Raw genomic sequence first — 27,169 nt, forward strand, 5'->3', positions numbered from 1 at the left:
CATTAACGTGGGAAATTGTTACAATACAAATAATCTTATTGAAATTGTTTACGTAACTCTTCCAAACAAATATAAAGGTTTAAGTTAACATAATGGCGTTTAATTTATTGCTGGATCAGCTTAAACCGCCAAGCGATCATTTGCACGTTGTTTCTAATCGCAAATAAAAAGATACAAATAAAAAAAAGTCCAACAGCGCATTTTTGGTGTGAGATCTGGCAACCCTCGAAACCGGAAGTGCTCGTTCTCGGAAAGCTGCGCGGGAAAGGCGTCTGTTTGGGTGAAAGCGGGAGAGATACACAAGAGCAACTTGTGCTGAACAACTGTTAAGAATTTTGCAACTTATCGAGGTAACTGGTAAGTTTTGTTTAAACGTATTGTGACATCTTCATCTGTTAGTGATTAACATTATCGATAACCTGCTAAAATCAAATAGGTTCTCCAAGAACTGGTTTGTATCGCTGTAACATTCTTTTATAATCTGACGTTATAGTTTTTTGTTTCACATTAATGTTTACGAGAACCTTTTATTAATACGTTAGTTTTCAGTAGTTTGCATGTCAATGAACTGTGTACTTTTAAGCCTAAAATGTGCTTGGTGTTGTTTACTATAGAATCATAGCAATGCTTTCAGATCCACTGTTTGAGTAACATGACAAAAGTCTTTCAGTTTTGTAAAGTTGTTAATTTTTTTAATTACTATTATTGATTTTATTTTGCCAATGTCAGATTCCCCCCCTCATCTTTCCCCTAGTATCCCTGCCTTCATCTTAATGCATGAGCACAACTTCTGTATTTCTTTATATCCTGGTCCATCAGGTGTCAGGATGAAGGTGGTAACCTGTGAGATCGCCTGGCACAATAAGGAGCCGGTGTACAGTCTAGATTTCCAGCAGAGCGGTGAGGGAAAGATACAGCGGCTCGCTACAGCTGGGGTGGACACCACAGTGCGGGTGAGAGAGATCCCCTGCCTTCACGTAATACAGCATACGTGTACTGTAACACTAATGACACGTTACAGATCATAAGAGGTAAACTGCTCTCTTTCAGATGTGGCGTGTGGATAAAGGGCCCGATGGGAAGGCAGTAGTTGAGTTTTTGTCTAACCTGGCCCGACACACTAAAGCAGTGAACGTAGTGCGGTTCTCACCCACGGCTGAAGTCTTGGCTTCTGGAGCAGATGGTGAGATTAAAGTTAGATCTTTAACTCGGTTAAAGTTGGTAGAAATTGCTCATAGTGCCATTGAATGTCTGTTTCTCAAGATGCTGCGATCTTGCTTTGGAAACTGAATGACAATAAGGAGCCTGAGCTAACCCCGACCTTTCAGGAGAATGAAGATGATCAGCTCAATAAAGAGAGCTGGAGTGTGGTCAAAACACTGAGGTCTGATTTTATTTACTTTCTTTTTTTATGCTTCCTTTGTCTTTTTAAATTAAAAATGGCATGAAATGAAAATGCACATGATCTGTTTTAACAACTCCCCTAGAGTAAAACAGTTGGGTTTTACTGTTTTCAAATCCATTCGGCTGTTCTCTAGATCTGGCGGTAGCACTTTTAGCTAAAGCTTAGCATAGATTATGGAATCTGATTGGACCATTATCATTACACTCAAAAATTACCAAAGAGTTTTAATATTTTTCCTATTTCAAACTTAGTTACATTGACATAAAATAAAATGTTTTCTATGTATGCTGGAATTTTTAAATATTAACCATTTAAATCCTACGCTCACATTTAGATGGTCTGCCTCCATCCAATCAACAACCAATGCATAAACCATGTTTTCTTTTTTTTATATATATATATATATATATATATATATATATATATATATATATATATATATATATATATATATATATATATATATATTAGAGAGAGATGAGTATCAGAGTATTAAAGACAATATCTGCCACTAATTGCATTTCATCGCAACAAGTTGTTTACAATGTATAATCTTAAATGCTCCTGTTGTTGCCTGTGTTTGTTAGGGGGCACATTGAGGATGTGTATGACATCTCCTGGACCAGCGATGGGAATTTCATGGTTTCAGGCTCAGTGGACAACACTGCCATCATGTGGGATGTCAAAAAGGGTATTAAACCTCAAGCAGGACTAAGCAATTGCATATGTATTTGTTTTTACAGAAGTCATATGTGTCAGGATAAATGATGCCAGTGAATGTTTCTTTAGTCAGCAGAACTACAGGTGTTTTGTGGTTATTGAATTCAGTGCCCGTTTTGTTTGCAGGACAAAAGATGTGCATTTTTAATGATCATAAGAGTTATGTGCAAGGAGTAACATGGGACCCTCTTGGACAGTACATCAGCACATTGAGCTGTGACAGGTTAGTGCAGATATAATTGGCTTACTTCAAGCCATTACTGACGAATCTTATATTGAGGATTTTTCCCATGGTTTTGCGTACTGATAGCATGTAAAATCTGTCCTAAAATCCTCAGGGTGATGCGCGTGTACAGTGCTCACAGCAGGAAAAAATCTTACTGTGTGAGTAAAATGACTTCAGCTGCCGCTCCAGACGGAGAGGTAAGTGTCACTGGGATCATCGGATGGAACTGCTTTTCATTAAAAGATTATCTACATCTGTCAATAAATGTTGTTGTTTTTACTTTTTAATAAGATTGTGAATTATAATTGTTGTTGTACAGGTGAAGAACTACAGAATGTTCCACGATGACAGCATGAGATCGTTCTTCAGACGCCTCACATTCACACCAGATGGGTCATTCCTCCTCGCACCAGGTACACTTTTTTTTTTATATATATATATATATATATATATATATATATATATATATATATATATATATATATATATATATATATATATATATATATATATATATATCTCTGACCGATAAAATGTACTGTTGGCATATACACATACACACATATACATACATACATATATAACAGTACATTTTATCAGTCGAAGTGATTGATTTCTGTTATGCCAAAAATTATTTAGGATAATAAGTAAAGATCATCTTCCATGAAATTTCTTACTGTTGACTAATAGATCAAAACATAAATTTTGAATGGTATTATGAATTGCTGAGATGGTGATTTTTTTTTTTTTTTTTGTTTGTTTGTTTTTGCAATCTCTGATTCCTGGTTTTCAAATAGTTGTATTTTGGCCAAATGTTGTCCTATTCTGAAACATTAATAAAAAAGTAATTTTTTTCAGCTTTTGAATAATGTATAATGTATCTCCGTTTCAAAATATGGTTTTGTGGACTAGGGTCACACATACGTTTTAAGAAAAGGATGTGTTATTCAACACGTTCACCGTGTATTTTACTTGTATGATAGTCTGGTGTCCATTTTAAGGAGTACTTTTTAAAATTATTTACTCATTGTATTTTTTAGCTGGGTGTGTCGAGGCTGGAGAGAATGTTACAAACACAACATATGTATTCTCCAGAAAAAGCTTTAAGAGGTTAGTGTTTTGTTTGTTGGCTTTTATTTTAAAGCTTAATCTTTATACATGTGTGTGTGTGTGTGTGTGTGTGTGTGTGTGTGTGTGTGTTAAGTTGAAAAGCTTTGCGTTAATCACATACACACTGCCATCGAAATGATTACTGCGTAGCATTTGTAAGCTTTATTTGTTTTTGTTTTTTTCCCCACACGTATTCATCAAAATGTACCATGGTTTCCACAATACATTAATCAGCACAAGCGTTTTTTTAACATTGACCACCAAATCAGTATTACTGAGCATTAAATTCCAGCGCCGTCTGCCGGTGTTTTATTTCACGTTTGCAATTCTGACTGAAATAACATGTTTCAGCAACATTGCATGGCCAAAACATACATAAGATGGCTGTCAGAAATGATTACAAATGAGTGGTGGTTTGAAGTGAGTTTTCATTAAAAGTCGTCGAACATCTAGTGCTGCATGCTTTTTTGCTTTATGGACATTGACAAAATTAACCCCTTAGGTATTGAAATTTGGTTCCAAGTAATTGTTAATTAGGATTTTTGTCATAATCGTGTAGCCCTAGTACCGAGGCAGATTAGGGCCTAAGAAGTAGTGAACTCTATACAAAGCCTGACACGCCTGAAGACTGAAGTGGGCTAAGCACTCCTGGTTTTTTTGTATTTAAACAGATTTAACACTCAGCCCAACTGCAAACATCTTGATTTGTGTAACCATGCTTAGTGAATGACATGTGTTTGTCTGTCAGGCCCATTGCTCATTTGCCCTGTCCATCTAAAGCCACGCTGGCAGTGCGCTGCAGTCCAGTGTACTATGAGCTGAGGACAAAAAGAGCTGAAGGTACACACAATACCCTTCTCAAACTATTGTTCTTCTCATGTCACATGTGTGCAGTGTAAAGACAGCACTGTTCTTTTATGTCCCACAGATGGTTCACTGAAGCCAGTGTCAAACACGTTTAATTTACCGTATCGGCTGGTGTTTGCGGTTGCATCAGAAGACTCTGTCTTCTTTTATGACACACAACAGACACTGCCGTTTGGATACGTGTCCAACATTCATTATCACACGCTGAGTGATCTCAGCTGGTAGGTTTCACAGACACTTGTTAATGTCTGGTTTATACCTGAATTAAGTTGTGGTTTGTTCTTCATGATTATAGAAGGAAATATCTTCTGTCCACAAAATGCGTCCCAATGTTGCTTGCCGTTTATGGCGGCCTGAAATAACCAAGTGTATTTGGTCACATAAAAATATGAATATATATAGAAAGTCTTTGTTCGTTAACCTGTAGTAGTAATAAAATAGTAATTTTATTAAATACTAGATATTTTTTCATTTATAAATTGTTCCTTTTAAAATCTCATTTCATTAATTATTAATGTACACTGGCCACAATTAATAGCACCATTTTATTCAGGACTTCTGCAACCTCATTTTTAGAAGATTTAGAAGACTTCTATTATAATATCTGATGAGTTTGGAGATCAGAGACCACCTCTTCATGCAGAATCTATCTAGATCCTTGTCCACTTTGATACACTCCTCTTAAGTTTTCTTAGAATTGTAAGGTTCTATGTGCTTTCTGAGCAGTTTTGAGCTATTGGGCTTTAAACTTTTTGCATTCCATAGACTTGTTGTGTAGGTAGAATCCTTAATGTTTTCTTAAAAAAAAAAAAAAATGACAAAAATGTACACGTCTTACACAAGAAACATCAAATAATGTAAATAAGATGTCACAGAATAAGAATATTTTCACTAATGTCAGACAAAACCTTAAAATTCCAAGACAACATCATGTTGCGATTTGAAATGGCTTTAGTAGAACCAAAAAGGCAATCTTTTAAGTTGGGATTTGGTTATTGGGATGTACTAAAATAGATTTTCGTACTTGAATGTTGAAGTTTAATTTCTTGAACCCACCCCCACCCTCCAAAAAACTTGTGCTGTTTAATTAAAAAAAAAAAAAAAAAAAAAAAAAAAGACTTCTCTGCTTATCAGTTCTATATTTTTTTGTTTTACTTAAATCATCATGGGCATTGTTGTTGCTTTACTAGGAAGTTCACAATTTATGTATAACCCCTCCAGCCAAATCCTGACTTTTCTCATGATTTACAAATGCATACAGAAGAGTTTAGCCTGAGACAGTCTTTATCTGTAATGAAATCCTTGCCTATTGACCAACCAGTCTTAATTGTTCAAGTTCTAGAAAATGCAAAGATCAAGAGTAAAGAATCATTTTGGGAATAATAATTACTGACTAACACGTTTGCTGTTATGGACGTTGTTCCACAGGTCTCGTGACGGCTCCTTCTTGACCGTCTCGTCCACGGACGGCTACTGTTCCTTCGTGTCGTTTGAGGAAGGGGAGCTGGGCACTCCACTGAAGGAGCGACCCCCGCTGGAGATGGTGACCCCATCCTCTACTAATGAGAAGAAAGGCAAGAGACTCTCAGCCAATGGCAGAACTGCTTCCCCGGTCCCTCGCCAGGCCAGCACACCTGCACAGGAAAAGGAGAAAGAGGGATCTGCTGGCCTTGCGACCTCCAAGACTCCCAGCGTATCTGGTCCAGAAGAGAAACGCACACCTCAAGCTCAGCAAAGCAAACCTCAGCCCAGAAGAATCACGCTCAATACTCTAGAGGGCTGGGGCAAACCCAGCACCCCCAAATCACCAGCAACTGCTCCCAACACACCCAAATCTGCTCCTTCCACCCCTGGATCCAGCAGAGGACCCCTGACTCCTCTTACAGCCCCCAGCACTCCCCTAGGACTCCTCAACTCCAAAAATACCACAACTCCCAAAGGACCAACTCCTAGGTAGGGCAACACATCTGTGGTGTGTTACTAATTATTTTATTTTATTTAATTTTATTAATAATTTTTTTTGGGGATGTTATTGTTTAAACAAATGAATACATCTATATAGTAAGGATGCAAGTTTCAAAAGAAATTCTAGTCTATTTATTCTAGTCTATTCTTTTTATTTTCTGTTAAAAAAGAAAATCCTGAAATGATATATACCAGCGATACAATACTAAACTGTAAAACTACCATTTATGAGACTAAATGTTTCTTGAGCACCAAATGTTCACATCTGAATGATTTCTGAGTCATGTGACAATGGAGTAATGCTTAAAAAATAAAGGAATAAATTACATTTTCAAATACATTAAGTGTTTAAATGTAAATATTTCACAGTATTACAGTAAAGAAATTAGCATAAAACCATTGAGAGCATTGAACAGTAATGTTTGTGACGCAACAAAATGTAATTTATATATGCAGTAAAAAAGAGAGTGCACTATATAAATCAAATTTGTCCTTTTCTTTCAGACGTATTTCACTGACTCCAATTGTCACCCCATCTTCCACTGAGAAAGCCAAACACGGTTTGTAGACCAATTTATATATTACTCCCACTCTGTTATACAATTTGATACTGTTCAGTGATTTGAACAGCCTTGTATGAATAAAAGATCATTTGATTTTGTTTCTATTTAGTTTTTGCATTTTGCATTTTTTTTTTTTATTAATACTTTTAATTAATTAATTTTTTATTTTTTTATTATGCATTCCCTCCCCTTCATTATAGAAGCTTTTTGAGTATTCTCATACTCACCGTATTTGTGCATATTTAGCTGTTTCATTACTTGGGAAGATTGTGAATTGTTTATTTGAGCACGGTGTCTTCCTGGGGAAAATAAATATATAAAAATATATATATTTTTTTTGACATTAATAAATATGTTTATTACAGAGAGACCATCTCCCCCCAGTGACCCAGCGTGCAAACCTCCTGAATCTAAGAGGTCCAAGACTGATGCTCCCAATGGTTCTGCCCAGAACAATGAACAAAAAGTGGACACAGAACCCAGCATCAAACCCCAGGAGCCATAAACATTGACTGTGCTTCTTTGTGCCTCTTTCTTAGCACTCACATCCTCAGAGATGAAGTACACTCATAAACCAGTACATTAAACACCTGATCCCATGGACATATGGAGTTATGAACTTGCATGATATGTTTCTAAAACCCATCTTCGCTTTCATTTTCAGTGTCTGTTTTCTATTTGAAGAGGGGAAAATACATGTAATTATTCTCCACAACAACCTACTCCCTCATGACTTAAATTCCTTTTTTTATCTTATGAACAGAAATGTTTTACTTTTGTACCATCTGTTAGAATTTTCTGCATGAATATTCTTTTTTGAAGTTTAAAAATTGATGTGATTGCAATGTTTTGTAAAGATTTGCTTTAACATTTTGTGATTCTTAAAAAAAAAACTAAAAGTGTTAAATGACTTGCCTGGATTGGATGGTTTTTCCTGCATTTAGACTCATTGAAACCCATTGAGTTTGATGAACTGATTTGAAAAATATCCACCAAAATATTGTAAGAACTTATATAAATCCTTTTTTTCCTTTTCTGTTTAACAGATTTTGAAGTTGTACTAATCAAGCTTCTTAAAGGAATGTATCCTGTATTAACTGATTTATTAACATTAGGTTAAATTAACAGGTCAGTTTGAACAGAAAAACTCAGTAACTTCTTTTACCCTTAATTTTTCATCCCTGTCCGGGGTTCATTTCAGTACTGTCTTTAATATAAATGGCTCTTAGTGCATTTAAATCATTTTTTTTTAAAGTTTGAATTAAGATCTCAAACGTGTGAAGATGATCACAGGCATCTAACATTAGACTTCTGTGTTCCATATGCCTTTCCCTGGCATGTTCAAACTAATCAGGGATCCATCTTCTGGTGTTTTTCAGTCGATAGGAAGGTCTAATTACTATAACTGTAATCTTCTGCCACCTGTAAAGCCATAATTAGACTTTTTTTTATTTTTAAAATACAGCATCCTGAAAAACCGAGATCCCTGAATGTGTCCCATGGTAAGAGACATTAGCAGCAGATACTTTTAAGTTCTGCAAGTTGCAATGTTGAGCGTGCATGAATAGGATTCAATAGATCCTCAACTGGATTGAGATCTGAGGAATTTGAAGGCCAAGGCAAGACCCTGAACGCATTGTCATGTTCCTCAAACCTTTCCTGAACAACTTTTGCAGTATGACACGGTGCATTATCCTGCTGAAAGAGGCCATTGCCATGAAGAGGTGTATGATCTGAAACAATCTTTTTTAGGTAGGTGGTATGTGTCAGAGTAACATCTACAGGAACGTCAGGACCCAAGGTTTCCCAGCACAACACTGCCTCTGCCTGCCTGCTTTCTTCACATAGTGCATCTTACTGATCTTCTCCAGGTAAACAATGCACACACACCCAACCATCTACCTGATCTAAAAGAAAACTTGATTCATCAGACAAGGCAACCATTTACCTTTGCTAAATGCTCTAGTTTTGACACTCGCATACCCATTGTAGGCACTTTAAGCAGTTGAAACTATGGACTATGGTACTGTTTTCTTAGAATGACCCGTGTGTTTAATCTCACAGATTTTCTGTAGGTCAAATTAATAAAACTACTTTGTCGATGCACGACTAATAGACAGATATAGCACAAGAGTACTGTTAAAGCAGCTATTTTTACAATAGTTGAGGAATGAATGTCCCATTATGTGGCCAGTGCCTCTAAAGTGAGCCCCCCTTAAATACTACTCGTAGCTAATGTTATTGGTGTCATCAATACTGAGACATGATGTCTAGGTAGCGTAGACTAACTGTGCACTCTTATTTAACTTTGGTTGGACTAGTTAAGCAACCAAATCATGGAAGATCTAGTATGTGGAAACTTCCTGTATGGCAGAGCCAACAAACGGGGCCGTGTCATGTGGTTGGTAGGTTTCATTCTACATCATTATCAACAAACGGAGGAGTGTACATGTAACATAATCGTGACAAAGCACATTAACAGGCTGGAATGTTCTTCCATGCAGTTGCAGATTTATGTGGCACTTTCATGGCGCCCTGCGTTGTGGCTCGGGTGGAACAATATTTTATTGTTTCCCTTTTATGTCGCTTATGATCAGAAGAAGGACAATAAATGATTTTGACAAGCCAAAGCTGATGATGCTTCAGCATATAACAGCAATGTTCCTGTAAAAATGACAGGCTATTCTGTAATGACACAGCGTGACTTCATGAAAGCTATTGTTGTTTGGATTATGACTCTTCTTTACCAGTAATCCTGCGCTGATTCTTGACAGTCGATTACCATTACAATGCATAAGATGCCGGTTCCTTCTCTTTCAATATCTCCAAGTACTGTTTCGATGTTTGTGAGGGTTGCTATTGAAGACATAATAGAATGTCAGGTTGGATTTGTTTTTAAGATGTTTCACCACAGTAACTGAGTTTATTTTCTTGTTCCTTGTTACCTACGACAGTTTACCACAGTTTATACTTCACTAAACAACACCATTTCCCAAAAATGTAACTTACACTTGCCAATATTTAGGGGAAATAGGAAGTTTCAGCACATCATGTGGGGAAATTAATTGAATAATGCTATAGAGTTTTGTGTAAGGGAAGGATCAATGACTGCATTGGCATGCCTCATTGAATCATGTAAAATGTAATATGGACCTGTTTCTTCACTTACCAGTGCCAATTATATAAATGGAGCACTGAAGATCATTAAAATACCTAGCATATACCTAGCATAACCATCAGACAAACACAGCCCGCAATGCAATAATTAAGTCAAGTGTGCTGTTTCCACTGCCCATTAAATAACATAAATATGACATATTGTTTAAAGTGAAGATTATGGTTGCATTCATACAATAAAACTACATTTGCTTCCACTAATTGTGTTGTTTTTATATTAGTTTAATAATAAAAAGCACAAAGTTGAGCACTGCGTTGAAAATATACGTGTATCTGAGCATTTTCCTCTTCGTTCAGCTGGCGAAATATACCCATAATGACAATAGATTTGAGCAACCATGCATTGCACAACGCATTAATAAGTAATAACCCTAACTGTGAAAAAATCTATAGACACAACAGTCGTGCAGACAAACACGAGAACGTGTACAATTTATATGTATATGAGGGGCTAAAATGAAAACCAGTCGAGGCCAAACAATATTTTCGCACCGTTGTCCTTTTTCATATTGATAAACTTGACACTAAGTAAGGTAACGCTGACGTCAACAACCTATCTTCATGTAGGGAAAAAGTAGGGAAAACAGCCCGCTGAGTGACAGCTTCGAGGACCAATGGCGTCGTCTGCAGTCGCTGTTCTTTAAAGATCCAACCAATAGGCGTCGAGGAAGGGAGGGGGTGAGGCAACTGGGCGTCGAGGCGAAGTTAGGTTGACGAATGGCAACCAGCAGAGGACTACGAGTTAAAAATTGGATTATTTGATCATCTGACTGGCTTTAACGTTACATGAACGGACGCGGAGCACGTTAAGGGGAACCCGCGGATGATACTGCCGATTTCGGAGGCCGCCGTTCCGTCTCGATGTGTTTCGGGGGAGACCCCCGCGTATCGCTCGTAGGTCGCGCGACAGATTAGCCGCGGCGTGCTGCGAACGAGTTCAAGAAATCACAAGTTGCACGCGCGAGAGGAAGACCCTTCCGCGCGATCGTCGCCGCCGCCCGCCGAGACGTTTGGGCGCTCGGATCTCCGATTATGACGTAGTTGGCGTTTCGTGACACGTTGTTGACTCAAGTGCAGTTACATCTGATGAAAGAGGCCCTAAAGTACCTGGATTAATCGTAATAATTTCATATTGACGGATGCCAGCCGCCGCATGTTTGACAGAGTGAGGAGATTCGAGATATTTGTCACTCGTTTGATTTCTGTGCGATTGCGTCTAGTTCGGTTTCCCAGGACAACCAGGCTATTGAGAAACTTGCCGTCCAAAATTTATTTTTATTATTAATATCAGCGGTCGGTGTTGACTTATGGCTTTTGATAGTGGAAGTCGCACCTCTGAGTTGAATTCGGTGTCTCGTGGAGTTGCTGTCTTTTACGTTTGATAGGATGTGATAAAAATGCCCGGTACACCTTAGGCACCAAAGATGATGGACTTCACTGTAAAACGCTTCAGCTACTAGTCTAAATAATCTTCAAAACGACAGCCTGGATGTTTGAGACCTTTTACTAGAGACCGTCTCATAATATTATTAATCGCGTTTGCCGCGAGTCTTCGACCGATGGTAAAAACTTCGTAGACGCACCTCAGAGCATCTCTGATTGCAGAAACGTCTCGATGTCGGTGGATGAAGCGCGGTTCAAAAGTTCTGCTTTTCACACCGTTATAAGCAAGCTGCACCCAAAGTAGAGGCGCCTTGAGAACGAGGTCCGGTCGAAATGGCAAGTGAATGCACCTACAGCGCTCAGTACGACGCGGACGACACCTTTCGCGGCTCTGAACGCGCGGGTTATGTGAACGGCGGCCGCGCGGGCGTCGCGTCTTCTGCCTTCTTCGAGGTCATCGGCGGCTCTCTGTACCGCAGAAAGTTGGAGAAGGGTTTCGTCCAGTACCGGGAGGTGCTGGCCGAGGATAAGCGACTAAAGTCCATAGCCACCTTCCACGAGAAAGGACCAGGCAAGTCGCACCACACCCTGGAGGACACATACAGACTGGTGGCAGAGCACTATTGGTGGGAAGGTTTGTCATATTTTTTTTACTTACAGTATTATTATTTTTAAAACATGAAATCGATGCGTTATGTTCAAGTGTCCGATTTGGAGTAGTTTTATATATGGAGTTAAATCGTCATAAAATTGGATGAATGTTTACATTAGTTTATAAAACAGGGATGTGGTATTAATAATTGTTTCTAAAATGTATATTTAAGCATTTATGTGTTTTTGAGATTTTCTGTGAGATGTGCAACTTGTTGGGGATGCAACAAAGTTAATGCAAATGAGCAGTGCAACTACCAAACAGTGGGCTACCACCTGACACAGTTAAAATCTGGCAGCGGACAGACCTTCAGTGAATGTTGTCTGTGGGAACGAGGCTTTGAGCTTAAACTTGTATTTTGAACAGGCAGGGGACTCCTCATAGTCATTGCTTGCTTGTTAAACCTGTAGATAACCTGGATGTTTTATTGATTTTTTTTTTTTTTATCCTGCAGCCTGATAATAATTTGCAACATTTCAACCATATCTAGCTATAGCTGTCTTTATACTTGTAAAGCGGCACGGAGACGTCATACAGTTTTACATGGCACAAGAAACAATGTTTCCAGCACTCAGAATGTCACAAGAACCCTCGTCCTCCACAGACCCTCTGATTTAAGGGTTTGAGGTGCGTTAGAGTTTGCTTGTTTTATGGATGAGTGTCACGCTGCATTGCTTTCTTATGGAGGATTTTACAGTGGCACAAATCTCCCTCGGGGCCGCCTTATCTGCAGACTTCTCAGGATGTTTAGAATATTTAAACTGCGTCTGGAGTGTTGGATATACATTTATATAATTAGCTTTCTGATGGAGCATCTAGCTTTGTTGGTTTAATTTGAAGATGAGGCTATTGATCACTTAAGACACTTAACCTTGGGTTATTCCAGGAGCACTGAACCTGTACTAAATGCTTTGGCTAAACGCATACTTAGTGAATTACGTAGAGGACATCATTGATAAAACACACTGGTTCAGATCATTTTTTTTAACTCCACATTTACAGCCAAATGCTAATTAACTTGTAGATTGCTGACCTTAATGATTCATGACCGTTGCTTTTTGTTTCAATGTACAATGCATTTATTTTAGGGATCGTCACTTTGGAATAATTTAAGGTTATGTGTCTTACGATCTGTCACCTGACCAGTCATAAAAGTTCATGCATTATTCCTTCTGCGTTTCAAACTTTAATTTAGATCTTTAATCTCTGATTTTAACCACTCCACGCTTTTTGAGAACAGTTTGCAGGATGCGTATCTTGCTACGCTCTTACATGGGTAAATCAGGACTTGTTTTGATGGGAGTATAAAAGTAATAATATGAGCTGTTGGGGTATTATGTCTGTTCCACAAAAAAAAAAAGAATTTACTAAGAGAACTAGACAAACTAGAAGTACTTCTAATGAGGATAAAATACTTAAGGTCAAATTTATGGATTAAAAATGCTGATGACTGGTGTATTTTGAGGTCATTAGCAACATTGATTTATTAAACTAAGATTTAAATTGGCTATCTTAGTCTAATAATCAGTTTTAGCTATATATGATGATCATATTTGAAGAAGAAAACAGAATTAAAGCAATGCCAGTTTTCCATCCATTCAGTATTATGTTTATTTGCCCTTTCCCTCTATTACAGTTGGAACATAAAATGCTGAAAAAACTTTTGAGTCAAGTTTCTATATAAAATTGAGCAAAAAATGTGCATTACAACGCTTGACCTATATTTCCTTTAGCATAGGGTTAGGTAAAATAGAGATGTATTAGGGAGCCGGTGATAGACACCTGTTTCAAATGCCCCTGTGTGAAGAGCTGAAGAGCATTAAAGATCAGGGCCACTGCTGGCCAAATAGGTGCCTTAAGCAGAATAATATTGTTGTGCCCCATCCTTTAAAAAAAACAAACAAACAAAAACAACACATGGCATACTATAAGGGGTCAAAAAAAACTTTAATAAAATACAAATGTAAATAACTGATTTGTAATTAAATTTTATTATCTATAAATTACAGTTATGAGTTTATTAATACAGTGTGAAGGAATTAAATAGACTGTAGCATTTCTATTGCAAAAAAGGTGGCCACATTTAAAAAAAAAAAAAATGTATTGAATTTGTTGTTCTGTAGGTTTAATAACACCAATTATCAGCAAAATAGTTTTTGTATTACATTGTGAATTTTAAGTGTTATTCAATAAATCCATAATTAAACCATATATTGCCTCGCTGTTTTTATATAATACATTTTAAGTCATGGAAACTGGAATATTAGAACATATTATGAACATATTACCTTAAATTGATGCGCTGTCTCTGGCTTTTTTATTTTCCCTTTTTCTGCAGCGGGTTGAGCTGATGTGCTTTCCCTGATATAGCTTAGTTGTGCATAAATTATGATAATTTGCATTCAGCCGCAAACATAAGGTGAGAGCAAGCGTGGGCGCCGGCGCAGATGCGGTAATGCGTGCCACGTGTACTTATACTGCATTGCGTTCATCATACATATTAACTATAATCATATAATTATACTTGGCCTATATAAAATGTATGTTCATGTTTAGATAATTAATTATGTGTATGAAAATATTATTAATATAGAACAATGTTTTTGAAGAAATTATCACTGTAGCCAATCACAGACAGCGTTGAGCACAAGAACATGGCCAGTCTGATGCGTTTAAGAATCCGCTCAACAGTGGCTAAAATGCTAAGCGGGAATGCTGGTACTGTCACATTTGTAAAATATCAGTACAGATTTTGGTAACAACGTCTGTGCTTTTGACATCCCTACTTGGACCCGTTTCTCATTCAGCTGGAGGTTTGACTAGTTGTACTATGAGATGGTTATGACAGAGCTCACAAAATTCACCTGCTGCGAAATGAGTTAGCTGTCAGCTGCATAGTTAAGTCCAAATCAATGTAGTTTGTAATGTGAAAGTGAAAGAGAACTGGTGATGCCCACACAGAAGTTACACACAGAACTGATCTACATGTGGAATTAGGAGTGGTCTGAGAGCGCTGACTTTCTGTTTTGCATAGATCCTTTTCTGTAGTAATTTTGTTCTATTCTTTTTAGGAATGTATTTTCAAGTCCGAGACTATGTCTTTGGCTGTGAGCAGTGTCAACGCAGTCAGTCGGAGAGATCAGTGGTGAGATTGGCTTTTCAAACATATTTATCCACATCTCAGTCAGGATTGCTTGTTTGTTTTGCATTTATCTCTTACTTTCACTTTGTCTCTGTCTCCAGTGTTCTGATGTGGGACTTATCTCCAGGATTGTGGAAACACACAGTCATCAAGTCTTAAGTAAGCTCAATAGCCAACGGGAAGCAGGGCTCTTCTGCGATGTCACACTGAAAACTGGTGGTGGCCAGTCTTTCGTTGCCCACAAAGCAGTCCTTGCAGCGGTGAGCGAGTACTTCCAGGAGTTATTTACTGAAATGGAATCAGCCACTGATCCCCAGTCACATGTTGATCTCACAGGTATGGTTCAGTATATATTCAAAATAAACCAGTTTCAAAATCAGTGTTTGTTTATACTTGTATAGAGGGCAGTGGCGTAACTTAGTTATGCCGGGCCCCGGGGCCAGGCTATTATGACGAGCCCCCCTGGGCTGCACCAGGGTTGAGAAGCACATACAGCAACACACAGAGCTTGTGTCTAGAAAGAGAACCCATATAGGCAAATTTGCCTCTAACCTACTTAATTTCCACCAAATAAAACCAATATCTTGTCAGTTTCTCATATTAAACTGAACCGTTATCTTTGCATGTGTAATATAAATGCACACACTTGAATTCATGGCAACCGCATTTCTCTCCACGACTCAAGAGAGCACGCGTGGTCAGATGTACCTAAAAGAAAGAACATTTTTCCATTTGATGATAAATTTGTTGGGTATTAAGACTTGTGTGGCTTAATATAACAGAAATTGTGTCCATTACTGAAATTCACATAGTTTTAGACTTTTGCCCCACAAGAAGTCTACATGCCTTGGATATTAAAGAAAATCCATGCTAAGAAACTCTTTCAGGGCTGTGGCAAAGAAACAGGTCTTTAGGAAGTTTTTTTTCATCCCATTCATTTTCCCATTATATTGTCAGAAGGAAAGTAATACATTGCTTATATTTTTGCCCTTCGACTGAGAATTACAACCAAAAACCACACAATATGGTGTCTTGTCAGTATTTTATTTTCTAAACTGTGTATTTTCAGATTTGCTTAAATAAAAAGTGCCAGTATCTCACAGAGAGCAACCATTTGATGTTACTGATGCGGAATGTACTGATGCAGAATGTACATAAAATAGTGGTGCCCCCTATAGTACAAAAACAGTTGTTGATTTTTCAAACAACATGCATCTTTCATGAGGTTCTATTAAATATTAAAGAGACATAATTTACATTATATTAAGCTATACATGTCTTAACACCTGGAGATGGAGCACTTTAATGATTAACACTCCTTTAATGAACCCGCAGCCTCAGAAATTCTTTACAAAAGTTGTACCACTAGACCACTAAAGCGCACAAATAATCACTGCTGTAAAAAGTGTCTGCATTAATTACAGTATATTATTAATATTTCTGTATATATAATAATATAGTAACTGTTGCCACGGGCCCACTTGCAATGTGCAGCTTCACAGCTGGCACTGTCTGTAGTTATGCCACTGATAGAGGGCATTATTGAAATTGTTGAGCATGTTTTCAAATTATTTACTTTACTTGTTACATGGTTTCCATGCTCATAGTTAAAATTTCAGGTCATCCTCAACCTTTAGACAATCATTATCCTATGACATTTATATCTTGCATTTTATCTTTAAGGGCATTAATCACATATAATTTATGGTTTCTAATATAGGTTTCAGTGAGAAGAGCTTGCTTGCTTTACTTGAGTTCTCATACACTTCCACCCTCAATCTGAATTTGGACATCTTGACAGAGGTTTGTGCCATGGCCCGCCATTTACGCATGTGGCCTGCCCTTGAGGCGTGCTCTGCTTTAAAAAGGGAGCGAGAGACTTGTCAGTTACGTTCCAGAATGCACAGTTCTCCTGGGGAACCAAATAATTCAATGCCTGGACCTTTCAGGAGGGACCACTCCTCAACTTCAGGAGGGAAAGTGGGACTCAAGAGGCGAAGAGAGGATGAGGAAGGAGAAGGCTCTGGGTTTTCCTGGAACATTCAAGCACAGCACAGAGAGCACATTGTTGATACGGTCACAGATGAATTTGAAACCTCAAACACTCAGTTTCAATGCCAAGTCCCTTCTGGTTTTCAGGTGGAGGAAAATGGCTTTCCATGCAGCCCAAATCGCAGAATGAAGCTCATGGACTTTAAATCTCCTTCCTGCAAAAAAAAACTGTCCTCCCACCCCTCTTCTTCAATCATCTCAACATCACCTTGTACCTCTACTCGTTCTTCCTCTCCATCACGCCGTCTGCTTCGTTCCTCACCTGGTGCTGCACTTGCTTTGCGCAGACTCCTGCCTAAAATTGACCTTTCCACCAAGAGAAAGAGGAAATCTTCTTCCTACAGGTCGTACAAGCCCCAGTGTGAATTCTCAGTGACTCCATCCCAATCTCAGGCAAATTCTTTGACCCATGTTACCTCAGTAAAGGTAAAAGACGAAGATGTGGAGGAGGAGGTTTGTAACACCGTCCCACAGGATGAGGTGCATAGCCCACGTGCTCAGGAGAAATACCGTCTTCTTAGCTTCCTTGGCTTGCAGAGGAAATCCTTGGTGCCTGGTCCAGAGGAGCTGTCCGGCTGGGGGCAGAAAAAACGACTTAGGAAGTTAAAAGTCAATGATTATTCACTCACAGCCCGACGTAAACCTCGTGCACAGGGCGTCCCGTTGAGTTTCGGAACTAGTTTAGGGGTGCTTGCTGCTGTGAATCCTACTCTGTCCCTCTGTGACATGAGCAGAATGGACTTGCTAAACAGACCTGTGAAAGTAGAACCTTGGAACCAAGAAAGGTCTAAAAGGAAAAGACATGATCCTGCAGGGCAAGATGAGCAGCCGATTGCGAGAGCTACTCGTAGTAGGTCATTGCTGCAGACAGAGTCCAGTGCAACGAATCGACCGCTCAGACGCCACCACAGAAATGAAGATAAAGCACCTTCCCACCCTGCACGAAGAGGCAGAGTACCAGCACACAATGCCTCTTCTCCTTCAAAAACCACTACGCTCAGGATAAAACAGGAATCTTCTGAAAGTGCCATCCTGCAACCTATTCACCGTCGCAATACTGCCTATGATCCCCAGAGAACTTCTCCTAAAGCAACGGGACGTAGGGGTCGCCCACCAGCAGATCGCACAGTAAGAGTAGCCACAACAAAGTTGCAGCACACAAAGCGGCACAAACCTGGGCGTCCCCCAATAGACAAACCTAAGAGCTCAAAACAAATAGAAAGCAAAACGAAATGCAACCATGCAACAGGAATCCCACATGCAAAGCACAGCAGAACTGAGAGAGGAACACAGGTCAAGGAGAATAGAAAAATTAAGGAACATGGCAACAGAAAAGAAAGTCCTGAAGTTCCCTATGCCATTGTGAACTGGGATACTTCCAACAATCAGCAACTTCACAGCCATCCCCTTTACAAAACTATAAAGGAAGAGCCAGCTGACCCCTTGCCCCTAACCCCGCCATTCCCAACCAGTGACTCCTCAGACCTGGGGAAGCGTCAGAGCAAACCACCCATCAAGCTGTTGGATCAAGGCTTCCTTTTCGGCTTTTGTCGGTCACCAAGTGGCATTAAACGGGAGGAGGAGAGTGTGGACATCTACCTAACTCATGGAAATAGTTCCCATTGCGATTCATCACCTGGCATGGTGAGAAGAGATCGGGTGAGGGCCAGGATTATGCCAGACCGGACAGGTCTCAATGGGCCTCACTGGGCTGGACTTGGCAACAGGCACTCACCCTTTTCCCAAAGGACTTCTCTTCGAGTGAAGACAGAGAAGGATGAAACGGGAGTTTCCCAAGGGCCACAGGTTAGCCGAGTTTCTAGACACCCCCAGGTCAGCAAGAGGAGCTGTAAAGTCAAGAAAGAACCTACAAAGACAAAGGTGCAAATTTTTTTTCTCATGTTAGCAGATGCTGATATTCTTATGACAAATGCATGCTACATAACTGTTGCTTTGTATACTTTATAGAGTCTGGTTTAGGGAAGTAGTACTCGATTGTCAATCATTGGAAAGAATGATATTAAACTAAAAATAAGCAGAAAGTAAAACTTGAAAAAGATCAAATATTTATCTCTCTTTATTTTTATATTTTGTCATTTGTAGAATGTAAATAAGCTGCTTCCTCTGAGCAGTCGGCGTTCCGTCCTACTGGAATCCATCCGACGGGCACGTCTGAAACAACAGAAGGGTCCTCAAGGTCAGGTCTCCAGTGGACCACATGCTTGCCTGCAGTGCAGAGCCTCCTATAGGGACTGTGATGCTCTTATTATGCACCAAATCAGGCATATTGAAGGCAAACACTGGCCCTGCCCGGTATGTATAATGTCTCCTGAGGTCCTGGAGGTGCCTTCACTGCAAAGGGCCTGTATACTTAAAGTTTATTGTCTTTATTGTAACAAAGTATGCGCATGTATCCACAGAATTTCTCAATTCCATTTCTCCTTGCTCACGCCATGATTTCAGTCTAGTCTCTGCTTTTTTTATAAGTTCTTTTCCAAAACAGAAATTGTACTTCTATATCCGGTTGTCTTATTGAATTCTTTCTCTTGCAGTTGTGCAGCAAAACTTTCTTCAGACAGAGAAATGTGAGGAATCACATAAGGACACATAATCCCAAAATCTACAAATGCCGCCAGTGCATCGCTGCTCAGTGAGGTCAGTCTTTAATCCACAGATGTCTTGATATTTTCATTTGTGTTTGAATTTATTCTCTTGATAATTTAAATGTATTGTCTTAATTGTTAGGTAAAAGCCACAGGATTAAATGAAGAGGAGCAAAGCTTTGTTTCTTTAAATATTAACGCTGTAAATACAAAGGATCTGTGATGTATGACAATGAGGTTCAATTTATTAATGTAAATAATGTTATGATGGTTTAAATTGTCTTTTTCCTCATAATAATTGTTGTTGTTATTTAAGTAACTAAGCTGAAGTTGCTTTGCATTTGAAACAGATGTTAAACCATAACTTGAACCCATGGTGTATTTCTCAGGGGGCGGAGCCTGATGGTTTAAGGTGATATATGTATAATGAGAATCGTGTAGAATGCTTTAAATTTGTTACTACTAATGTAATTACTGCAGTTGTTATTACTATTGTTATTATGATTATTTTTATAAATGACATAATCTTGAGTGCACTTAATATTCGCTTTGTTTTGAAACCTAAGAAAGATGCGATGGACTGGGATGTACTTGAATGATTGTAGGAGTTGAGCTGGTGGACTGCCCTTAATGTATGGTTGTCTGGCAATGTTTTAGAAAACTATTACAGAAATTAGTCAGGTATTTTAAAATGAAGGTTTGTTAATGGGGGCAGAGTTATTCTAACAATCACAAAATGGTTAACCTGCACTGGTGAAATACCATGATTTTTGGTATATACCGTTTTGTGAAAACATTTGACTACAGCTTTTCAAAACGAGACAGTGACAGTGTCTTTCAAATAAGGGAATCCCAAAACGTCTAATGTGATTTTTATTTTTATTTCCCCCCCTCCTCCTTTGATAATTCCTTCTCTGAATTTTTATGCATATCCTTCTTTAACATAAAATGCAATGGACTTATGAAGAGTTTTAAATGTTGAGGTGTTTCGTCTGAAAACACGAGTTGAAAATGTAGAAAGACCAAATAGCCATATAAATAAATTTTGCATTTTAAAGTTTAAAATTTGCTTAATGTCTATCTGTGTACTGTGGTGTTTTGGCTTGTTACATTACTGACTGCTCAAAAATAAACTGTAAAATGTAGAACACAATTAAAACACTTCAGGTATTTTTATCGTAATAATTTAATATGCATATCAGTAGTGAATGCGTAAGAAAAAATTCACAATTTCTGTTTGCATATTCCATTTAACAGCACTTAATTTGATGTTAAAACATCAAATATTGGTGAAATCATGAGGTTTCTGCAAAATCTGTAGCCGTTTCAGATGACTTGATACTCTGAAATGAAGGCACCTAATCAAGACATTCCACACTAACTTCCATAGTTGTGCACAAATTCACACACATATTCAAGTTTGCTTGCGTAATATGATAATCTGTGAAAAAAGCTGTCTACTGGCATAAATAAGAAAATGTTCATCTGCTGTGTACTTCGAGTCATAAACCAGTTTTCTTGAACGATAGGAAAGGACCTCACAATTTAAACATAAGACTTCTGATATTGCTCTTGTTAATATGAACTCTTGAATCTATGTTGTAGGACAGTCCTGAGCTCTAGTGACCAGGTTGGTGTAAAACATCTGTGCGTTTTCTGGAGCAAGGTTGAGTTGAAAGCTAATGAGAGGTCAGTGTTTGGGATGGTCTTCAACACTGTCACAGAGGGCATAGTAACGTTCATCAGGTAGAGAGTAAACGCCCAGTGCCTCCTTAAACTCCTGCAGCGGGCAGTAAACATCACTGCAGCCAGGGATTTTTTGGTCCTGTAGGTATAAACAATAACAGCTTTAAATATGGGCAGAAAAAGATTATAGTAATTAAGAAGGAAATTAAGGGCACTTAATGATAAGCAAGTTACTGCTAAAGTTCAATGAAGTAGATGAGCCTCAATGTTTTTTTTGCTCCTAAATGAACACTAATTAGTGCTAATATTCAGAAAGGATCCATTCAGTTGTAAATATCTTTACTGTCACTTTTAAAGGACGTTATAAAAGATTTACATTTAAAATAAAGGCTGCTCTTTTGAGCTTGCTTTTTATTTAAGCTGAAAGTCTTAAGTTTTAAGTTTTGTCTCTTTGTCGCCGTCCATGTTTTAAAACCAGAATTATATCCCATGCGTGAGTTGTGCTCCGGCGCGGATGAATCTAATGTTTTGAGGTGAATGTGTAATCACAGATTATAAACTACATTTTAGAATATGTCCCTAATAAGAATTTTGACCGGATATTGTCATCTGAACAAGTAATAGGTCTGCCACACTTAGATCTGACCAACTGAGGGAAAAAGCATTATAATAAATTGTGCTACTAATGGTGATATAGGTGTATTCACACCAGGAATGTCTAGTTTTCCTGCTTTGAGCCGAACCAATTACAATGCTTACAATATTTTTTTGGGGGTTGGTGCGGTTCGCCTTCACTCTGTCCTTTTTCTTAAGTGAATTGTTCTTAAGCAAATGAAATGCAAATGAAAGTAAACTTGGAAGAAAAAATGTTTCTGCAAAAAAATATTACTAATAAATAAAAATATTAACACCGGCAATAACGAAATATGCACCAAATCAGCCTATTAGAATGATTTCTGGATGATCATGTGACAAGGCTGGAATAATGGCTTCTGAAAATTCAGCTTTGCGTCACAGAATGGACAATTTTTTTTTATACATTTAAAAAAAAGTTACCTGGCCAATGTAGGACACTTTAACGTAATGCTGCTTGGTTTGATGATGCTGGTATAGCTCCAGTGTGATGTCAGCTGCATACGGTGGCCATTTCATGTCAAAAACCCCCAAAGCCATGAGACATGGCATCAGTGTGGTGTCATGCACAGAGTACAGGAACAGCTTTCTATATCAATAAACACACAAACAGCAACCCTCAAGATCTTGTTTTCTAACTATTTATTTCCTTATCATGTACTTATCCTCAAGTAGTTCCAAACCTGTTTCGGGTCACCGTCCATAGTAAGGGGAAAAATACTATGGAAGTTAAATGTGACCCAAAACAGCCTGATTACAATTTTCTTTAAAATATCTTCCTGTGTGTTCGTCAAAACAAAGAAATTCATACAGGTTTGAAACTACTCCAGGGTGAGTAAATGATGACAGAATTCATTTTTGGGTGAACTACTGAAAATGAAATCTGATTCTGACCACTGTGGGGCAGCACCTCTCAAGTTTAGCAACTGACTTTTACTGTTTGGAGAAAAAATAAAAATAAAGGTGCAAAGTGGCCTTAAGAATTCAGTTTTTGAATGATCGTATAAATGTTGTTAAGACACCTGTCAGGTTTAGAGGTTGCGCCTTGGATTTTGTCCTCTATGTTGTTTAGGAGTATGTGGAAAAGCGGCCCCACGCACATCTGCAAATTCTGCCTGAGGTCAAACAAAAGCACATGAACACATTTACAGAGGCCTTAAAACGTAAGCTTCAACCGTAAGTTCTTTTTGCAGCATTCACTGGCTCCTCACCTCTTACTGGGCTCATAGATGTGATAAATCATATCTACTGCTCTCTGCTCTACAGTACTCCTCCAGTTTTTCAGAGCTGTAGGAAGCGGCAGGCCGTGGGTCTAGGATCGATAATATAACGATACTGTATTTGACAAACAAAGCCAACTTTGATGTATACATGTATACATTGTATCTGGCACGTTACCTCTCTGGCCACCATGTCATCTCTAATGAGGATGAAGTCGAGACGTTGAAGAGGATCGATCCCTAAGGCTCTCTGGATGCTCTGTAGGTCTGCAGCGATGTCAGGTACTGTGGATGATTCTGACCAACGATGACTACATTTGATAAAAGACAAAGACATGGTGTCAAATTACTGGGCATTCACGCTATTGTTTAAAAGTATGGGACTGATAGGATATCATCGTTTGGTTTAAAAAAAAAAAAGCTTTTCTGCTGCAAGGATGCTATTGAGCAAAAGTGACCGAAAAGGCATTTATAACATAAGAAATAGATTATTTGTATTCATCAAAACATTGGATTATCTGAATAATTTTTAATTTTATAAATTACTACTAATATAAATATAATATTTTCCTAACTTTACATTGGTTCTCTGTACATGTTTGTTATCATCATCGTTATTATTAAAGTAGCAAGTTGTTTTAAAGTAGGTTTTACCCAATGAGCCGCTTGAGCAGCTTGCATCCATAATAGTTGGGATAAAGGATTTCCTTCTCTGCCGTTTCGGTGAGGATGGACACAACTCCTTAAACACGGAAAGGCAAACACAGAGTGTGTAATGCTCGCTCATCCATTACTCAACCAAACCACACAAAGAGGTGTAACTGAGCTGCCACCTTACCTGCTTGCTCCTGTTGGAACAGTCCTGCCACCAAACACTTAGCCGACTCAATGGTGCGGACAATGTTGGTAGAGCGAATGCTGTAAATCAATTGCAGAGTATTCCATCTTACTCTTTTAGTGTAATGATGCAATTCAGAGCTAAAATCATATTCATGTTTTTTTTGTATAATATCAGTAAGACGTTTTTGTCGTTAGTTCATGTTAATATGGTAGTTACCTACCATAGTAAAGTGTTACTGATTCTTGCAGAACAATATATTTCAATAAAGAATCATCAACTGCACTCACTAAACTTCTTTAGGGTTGAAAGAAGGTGTGAGGAAGGGCTCTTCTTGTATGTATTTTTTTCGTAACCTCACTCCAAGATCGTACAGCTGTTGCATGCCCAAAGTGGTCAGCTGACCTGGATAAGTTCCACCCTATGGAAGCAGATGTCAGTCGTTCTTTTTCAAAATATGACAGCCTGGCACAATTTTCATCTAAACACACAGTTAAGTACTGTTTACATCACGTCTGGTATGAAACTGCCATTTAGTGTAGCATCGATCCACTCCATTCCAAACATCCACTCAAAACGCTACACAAACATGCCTGAAAATTACACTAGATGGTCAAAATTACGTGGACATCCAAACAACACCCCATATACAGTATACGTTCGTTGAGCGTTTGCCCTGAAAGTTATCCGTTATATGTTAGAGCATGGCTGTAGGGATTTGCTCCCATTCAGACTCAACAGCATCACTGATGTGGGTCATGGGTTTTTAGAGTCCCAAAAGCTGTTCAATGGTGTTCAGGTCTAAGCTTTGTTGCAGGTCAGTCAAGTTCTTCTACACCAGACTCAATAAACCCTTTTCTTTTTTTGACCTCGCTTTGGGCACAGGGGCATTGTCAAGCTGGCGTATTGTCAAACTGTTCTCACAAAGCTGAAAGCACACAGATCTCTAGAATGTGAACGTATGGAGTAGCATTAAAGGAATAGCTCACCTAAAAAATTTAAATGTACTCGCCCTCAAACCATGCAAGAAGCAGATGAGTTTTAGAGAAATTTAGCATTACATCACCAAAGGATCCTCAGCATTAAATGGGTGCCACCAGAATTCAAATAGCTGATAAAAACATCACAATAATCCACACAACTTCAGTCCATCAATTAAAATATTGTGAAGCGATAAGATGCATGTTTGTAAGAAACAAAACCATTATTAAGAACTTCTCGTCCTGAAGGCACCCATCAACTACAGAGGATCTATTAGTGAATTAAATTTGCTAACTTTCTCCAACACTGCTCTGATGAAGAAACAACCTAACTACATATGAGGTGGATGGGCTGAAGGCCAGGGAATTTACATTTTTGGGTTAACTATTCCTTTAATATTTCTGTGCTTTGGAACCACAGGAAACCTGTTGAGTATATGTGTTACATGGATTGGTTATGGCCCTTTTAAACCAAATTTCCCATTCAGTAGACAACCCACAGGCCTTTCCAATGCACGGTGTAAAACATACTCTACACAAATGTATAAACACAAACTCACTGCCAGTATTTTGGATCTGTAGCTGTCCTCCACAGGAGCCGGGGGTCTGGGTCCCCCCTGCAAGTCTGTAACCATGTAGTCTATTTCTGTGTGAGCAGGTGCTTCAAGTAGCTGTGGGACCCATTGTGCCTAGGGGTGCAAAAACCATGCGTCATACTAGATAAAACTGGCATCAACATGTGGACTATTACATACATATAACAGTGCCACTGTCTGGGAGGAAAAAAGCATGCTGTTAAGATTGACAAATGATTCTGAGATGTTTAAACGATTAAGGATAAATGCCACATTTGTACATTCTCTGGATTCTTACCTTAATGTTTTTAAGCCACAAAAATTGACTGAATACTGTGTAACTTTGGGCACTGAATGGACACTAGCTGCACTCTTACCTCCAAAACATCTGGTATAGATTTCAGTGGTGTTCTCGCTCCATGTCTGAATAAAACTTGAACTAATTTAAGCTCGTATGGAGAGGTTTCAGTCTTATTCTTTTGAGACCAGAACATTGACCCGAGGGCCACTGAACCCATTAATCCCACACGTGCCCACATGATGCACCTGAAAGAGACATGAACAACACTTAACTTGACATGTATTTTGGGAAGTTGACGTGTACTCCAGCTAACATTATTTAAAGACAAATTTACATTACTGTAGAACTTTGCTAATTCATTTCTAATTAACACGCACAGACTTTTTGTAACCTTAATAACTGTAGAGTATATTTGTCTTCTAATTCCTTTTGTCACAACATAGAACAATTAAACGTTAGTGAAGCCTAAAGGTTGATTAAAGCTTACAAAAGGGAAAACAATTATAATCGAATATGCATTTTAATCTCGAAACTTCGATGTTGTTTTTAAAAAAAGTCAGATACACGTCTTACATATCAACTAAATAACTGTTTCTTTTTGCTTCACAGAACGTATTATACCTACCGATATAATGACATTTTAATTTAGTATGCTGAATACGTGATTTCTAGCCTATTATGTATTTCTATACAGTTGTAGCCTGTATTTGTATTTTTGTGAAATATATATCAAAACGTTTCAGTACATTTCCATGTCACGACTCAAACACAGCAACTTCTGTCTCATTCAGTAATGCTGCCTGTCATATCCACACAAAGTCTCATACCACCGTCCAATATTACGCACTAGTTTAAATCTATAGAAGTATGGAAAAACAAAAAAACTGCTCTAGAGAAAGTTCTGTATAAATATCACCTACCTGAAGGTTTCAGACCATTAAGTCCACTGCTTTTAAATTGCACTCATTCCTTTCAGTTCAGGCAAACTGGATATTACGCTAGGGCGAGGTGCATTCTGGGAAGTGTAGTTTCAGAGGTCTACAGTCTCGTTCTAAAGTGTAGCGGGAAAGC

General features: G+C 38.4%; 3 protein-coding genes across 4 annotated transcripts; 2 read left to right on the forward strand and 1 right to left on the reverse strand.

The window, feature by feature from the left end:
• Positions 1–209: 209 nt before the first annotated feature.
• On the forward strand, positions 210–7,771 carry chaf1b (chromatin assembly factor 1, subunit B). 2 transcript variants are annotated; one of them, XM_043248133.1, is made up of 14 exons: positions 210–350; positions 820–953; positions 1,051–1,183; positions 1,264–1,384; positions 1,993–2,096; positions 2,252–2,348; positions 2,464–2,548; positions 2,671–2,764; positions 3,392–3,461; positions 4,210–4,301; positions 4,390–4,549; positions 5,757–6,281; positions 6,798–6,853; positions 7,222–7,771. In XM_043248133.1, the coding sequence occupies exons 2-14, from the start codon at positions 828–830 to the stop codon at positions 7,359–7,361; spliced, it is 1,803 nt and encodes a 600-aa protein (XP_043104068.1). In that variant the 5' UTR covers positions 210–350; positions 820–827; the 3' UTR covers positions 7,362–7,771. The 2 variants fall into 2 exon arrangements, with proteins under 2 accessions (XP_043104068.1, XP_043104067.1); XM_043248132.1 differs by having other exon boundaries at positions 214–357.
• A 3,802-nt stretch (positions 7,772–11,573) lies between these two features.
• si:dkey-229b18.3 lies at positions 11,574–20,943 on the forward strand. Its single transcript, XM_043248467.1, has 7 exons — positions 11,574–12,050; positions 15,140–15,213; positions 15,312–15,546; positions 16,931–19,143; positions 19,366–19,575; positions 19,815–19,917; positions 20,008–20,943. Exons 1-6 carry the CDS (start codon positions 11,750–11,752, stop codon positions 19,914–19,916), a joined length of 3,135 nt encoding a protein of 1,044 aa, XP_043104402.1. The 5' UTR covers positions 11,574–11,749; the 3' UTR covers position 19,917; positions 20,008–20,943.
• Positions 20,944–21,033: 90 nt separating this feature from the next.
• On the reverse strand, positions 21,034–27,169 carry acp6 (acid phosphatase 6, lysophosphatidic). Its single transcript, XM_043248468.1, has 11 exons — positions 27,019–27,169; positions 26,175–26,343; positions 25,783–25,911; positions 24,533–24,663; positions 24,243–24,322; positions 24,059–24,146; positions 23,583–23,715; positions 23,396–23,496; positions 23,207–23,299; positions 22,608–22,773; positions 21,034–21,690 (listed from the first exon to the last, which is right to left on the reverse strand). The coding sequence occupies exons 2-11, from the start codon at positions 26,334–26,336 to the stop codon at positions 21,556–21,558; spliced, it is 1,218 nt and encodes a 405-aa protein (XP_043104403.1). The 5' UTR covers positions 26,337–26,343; positions 27,019–27,169; the 3' UTR covers positions 21,034–21,555.

The sequence above is a fragment of the Puntigrus tetrazona genome, chromosome 9, assembly GCF_018831695.1.
Source record: "Puntigrus tetrazona isolate hp1 chromosome 9, ASM1883169v1, whole genome shotgun sequence".
Taxonomy (NCBI): domain Eukaryota; kingdom Metazoa; phylum Chordata; class Actinopteri; order Cypriniformes; family Cyprinidae; genus Puntigrus; species Puntigrus tetrazona.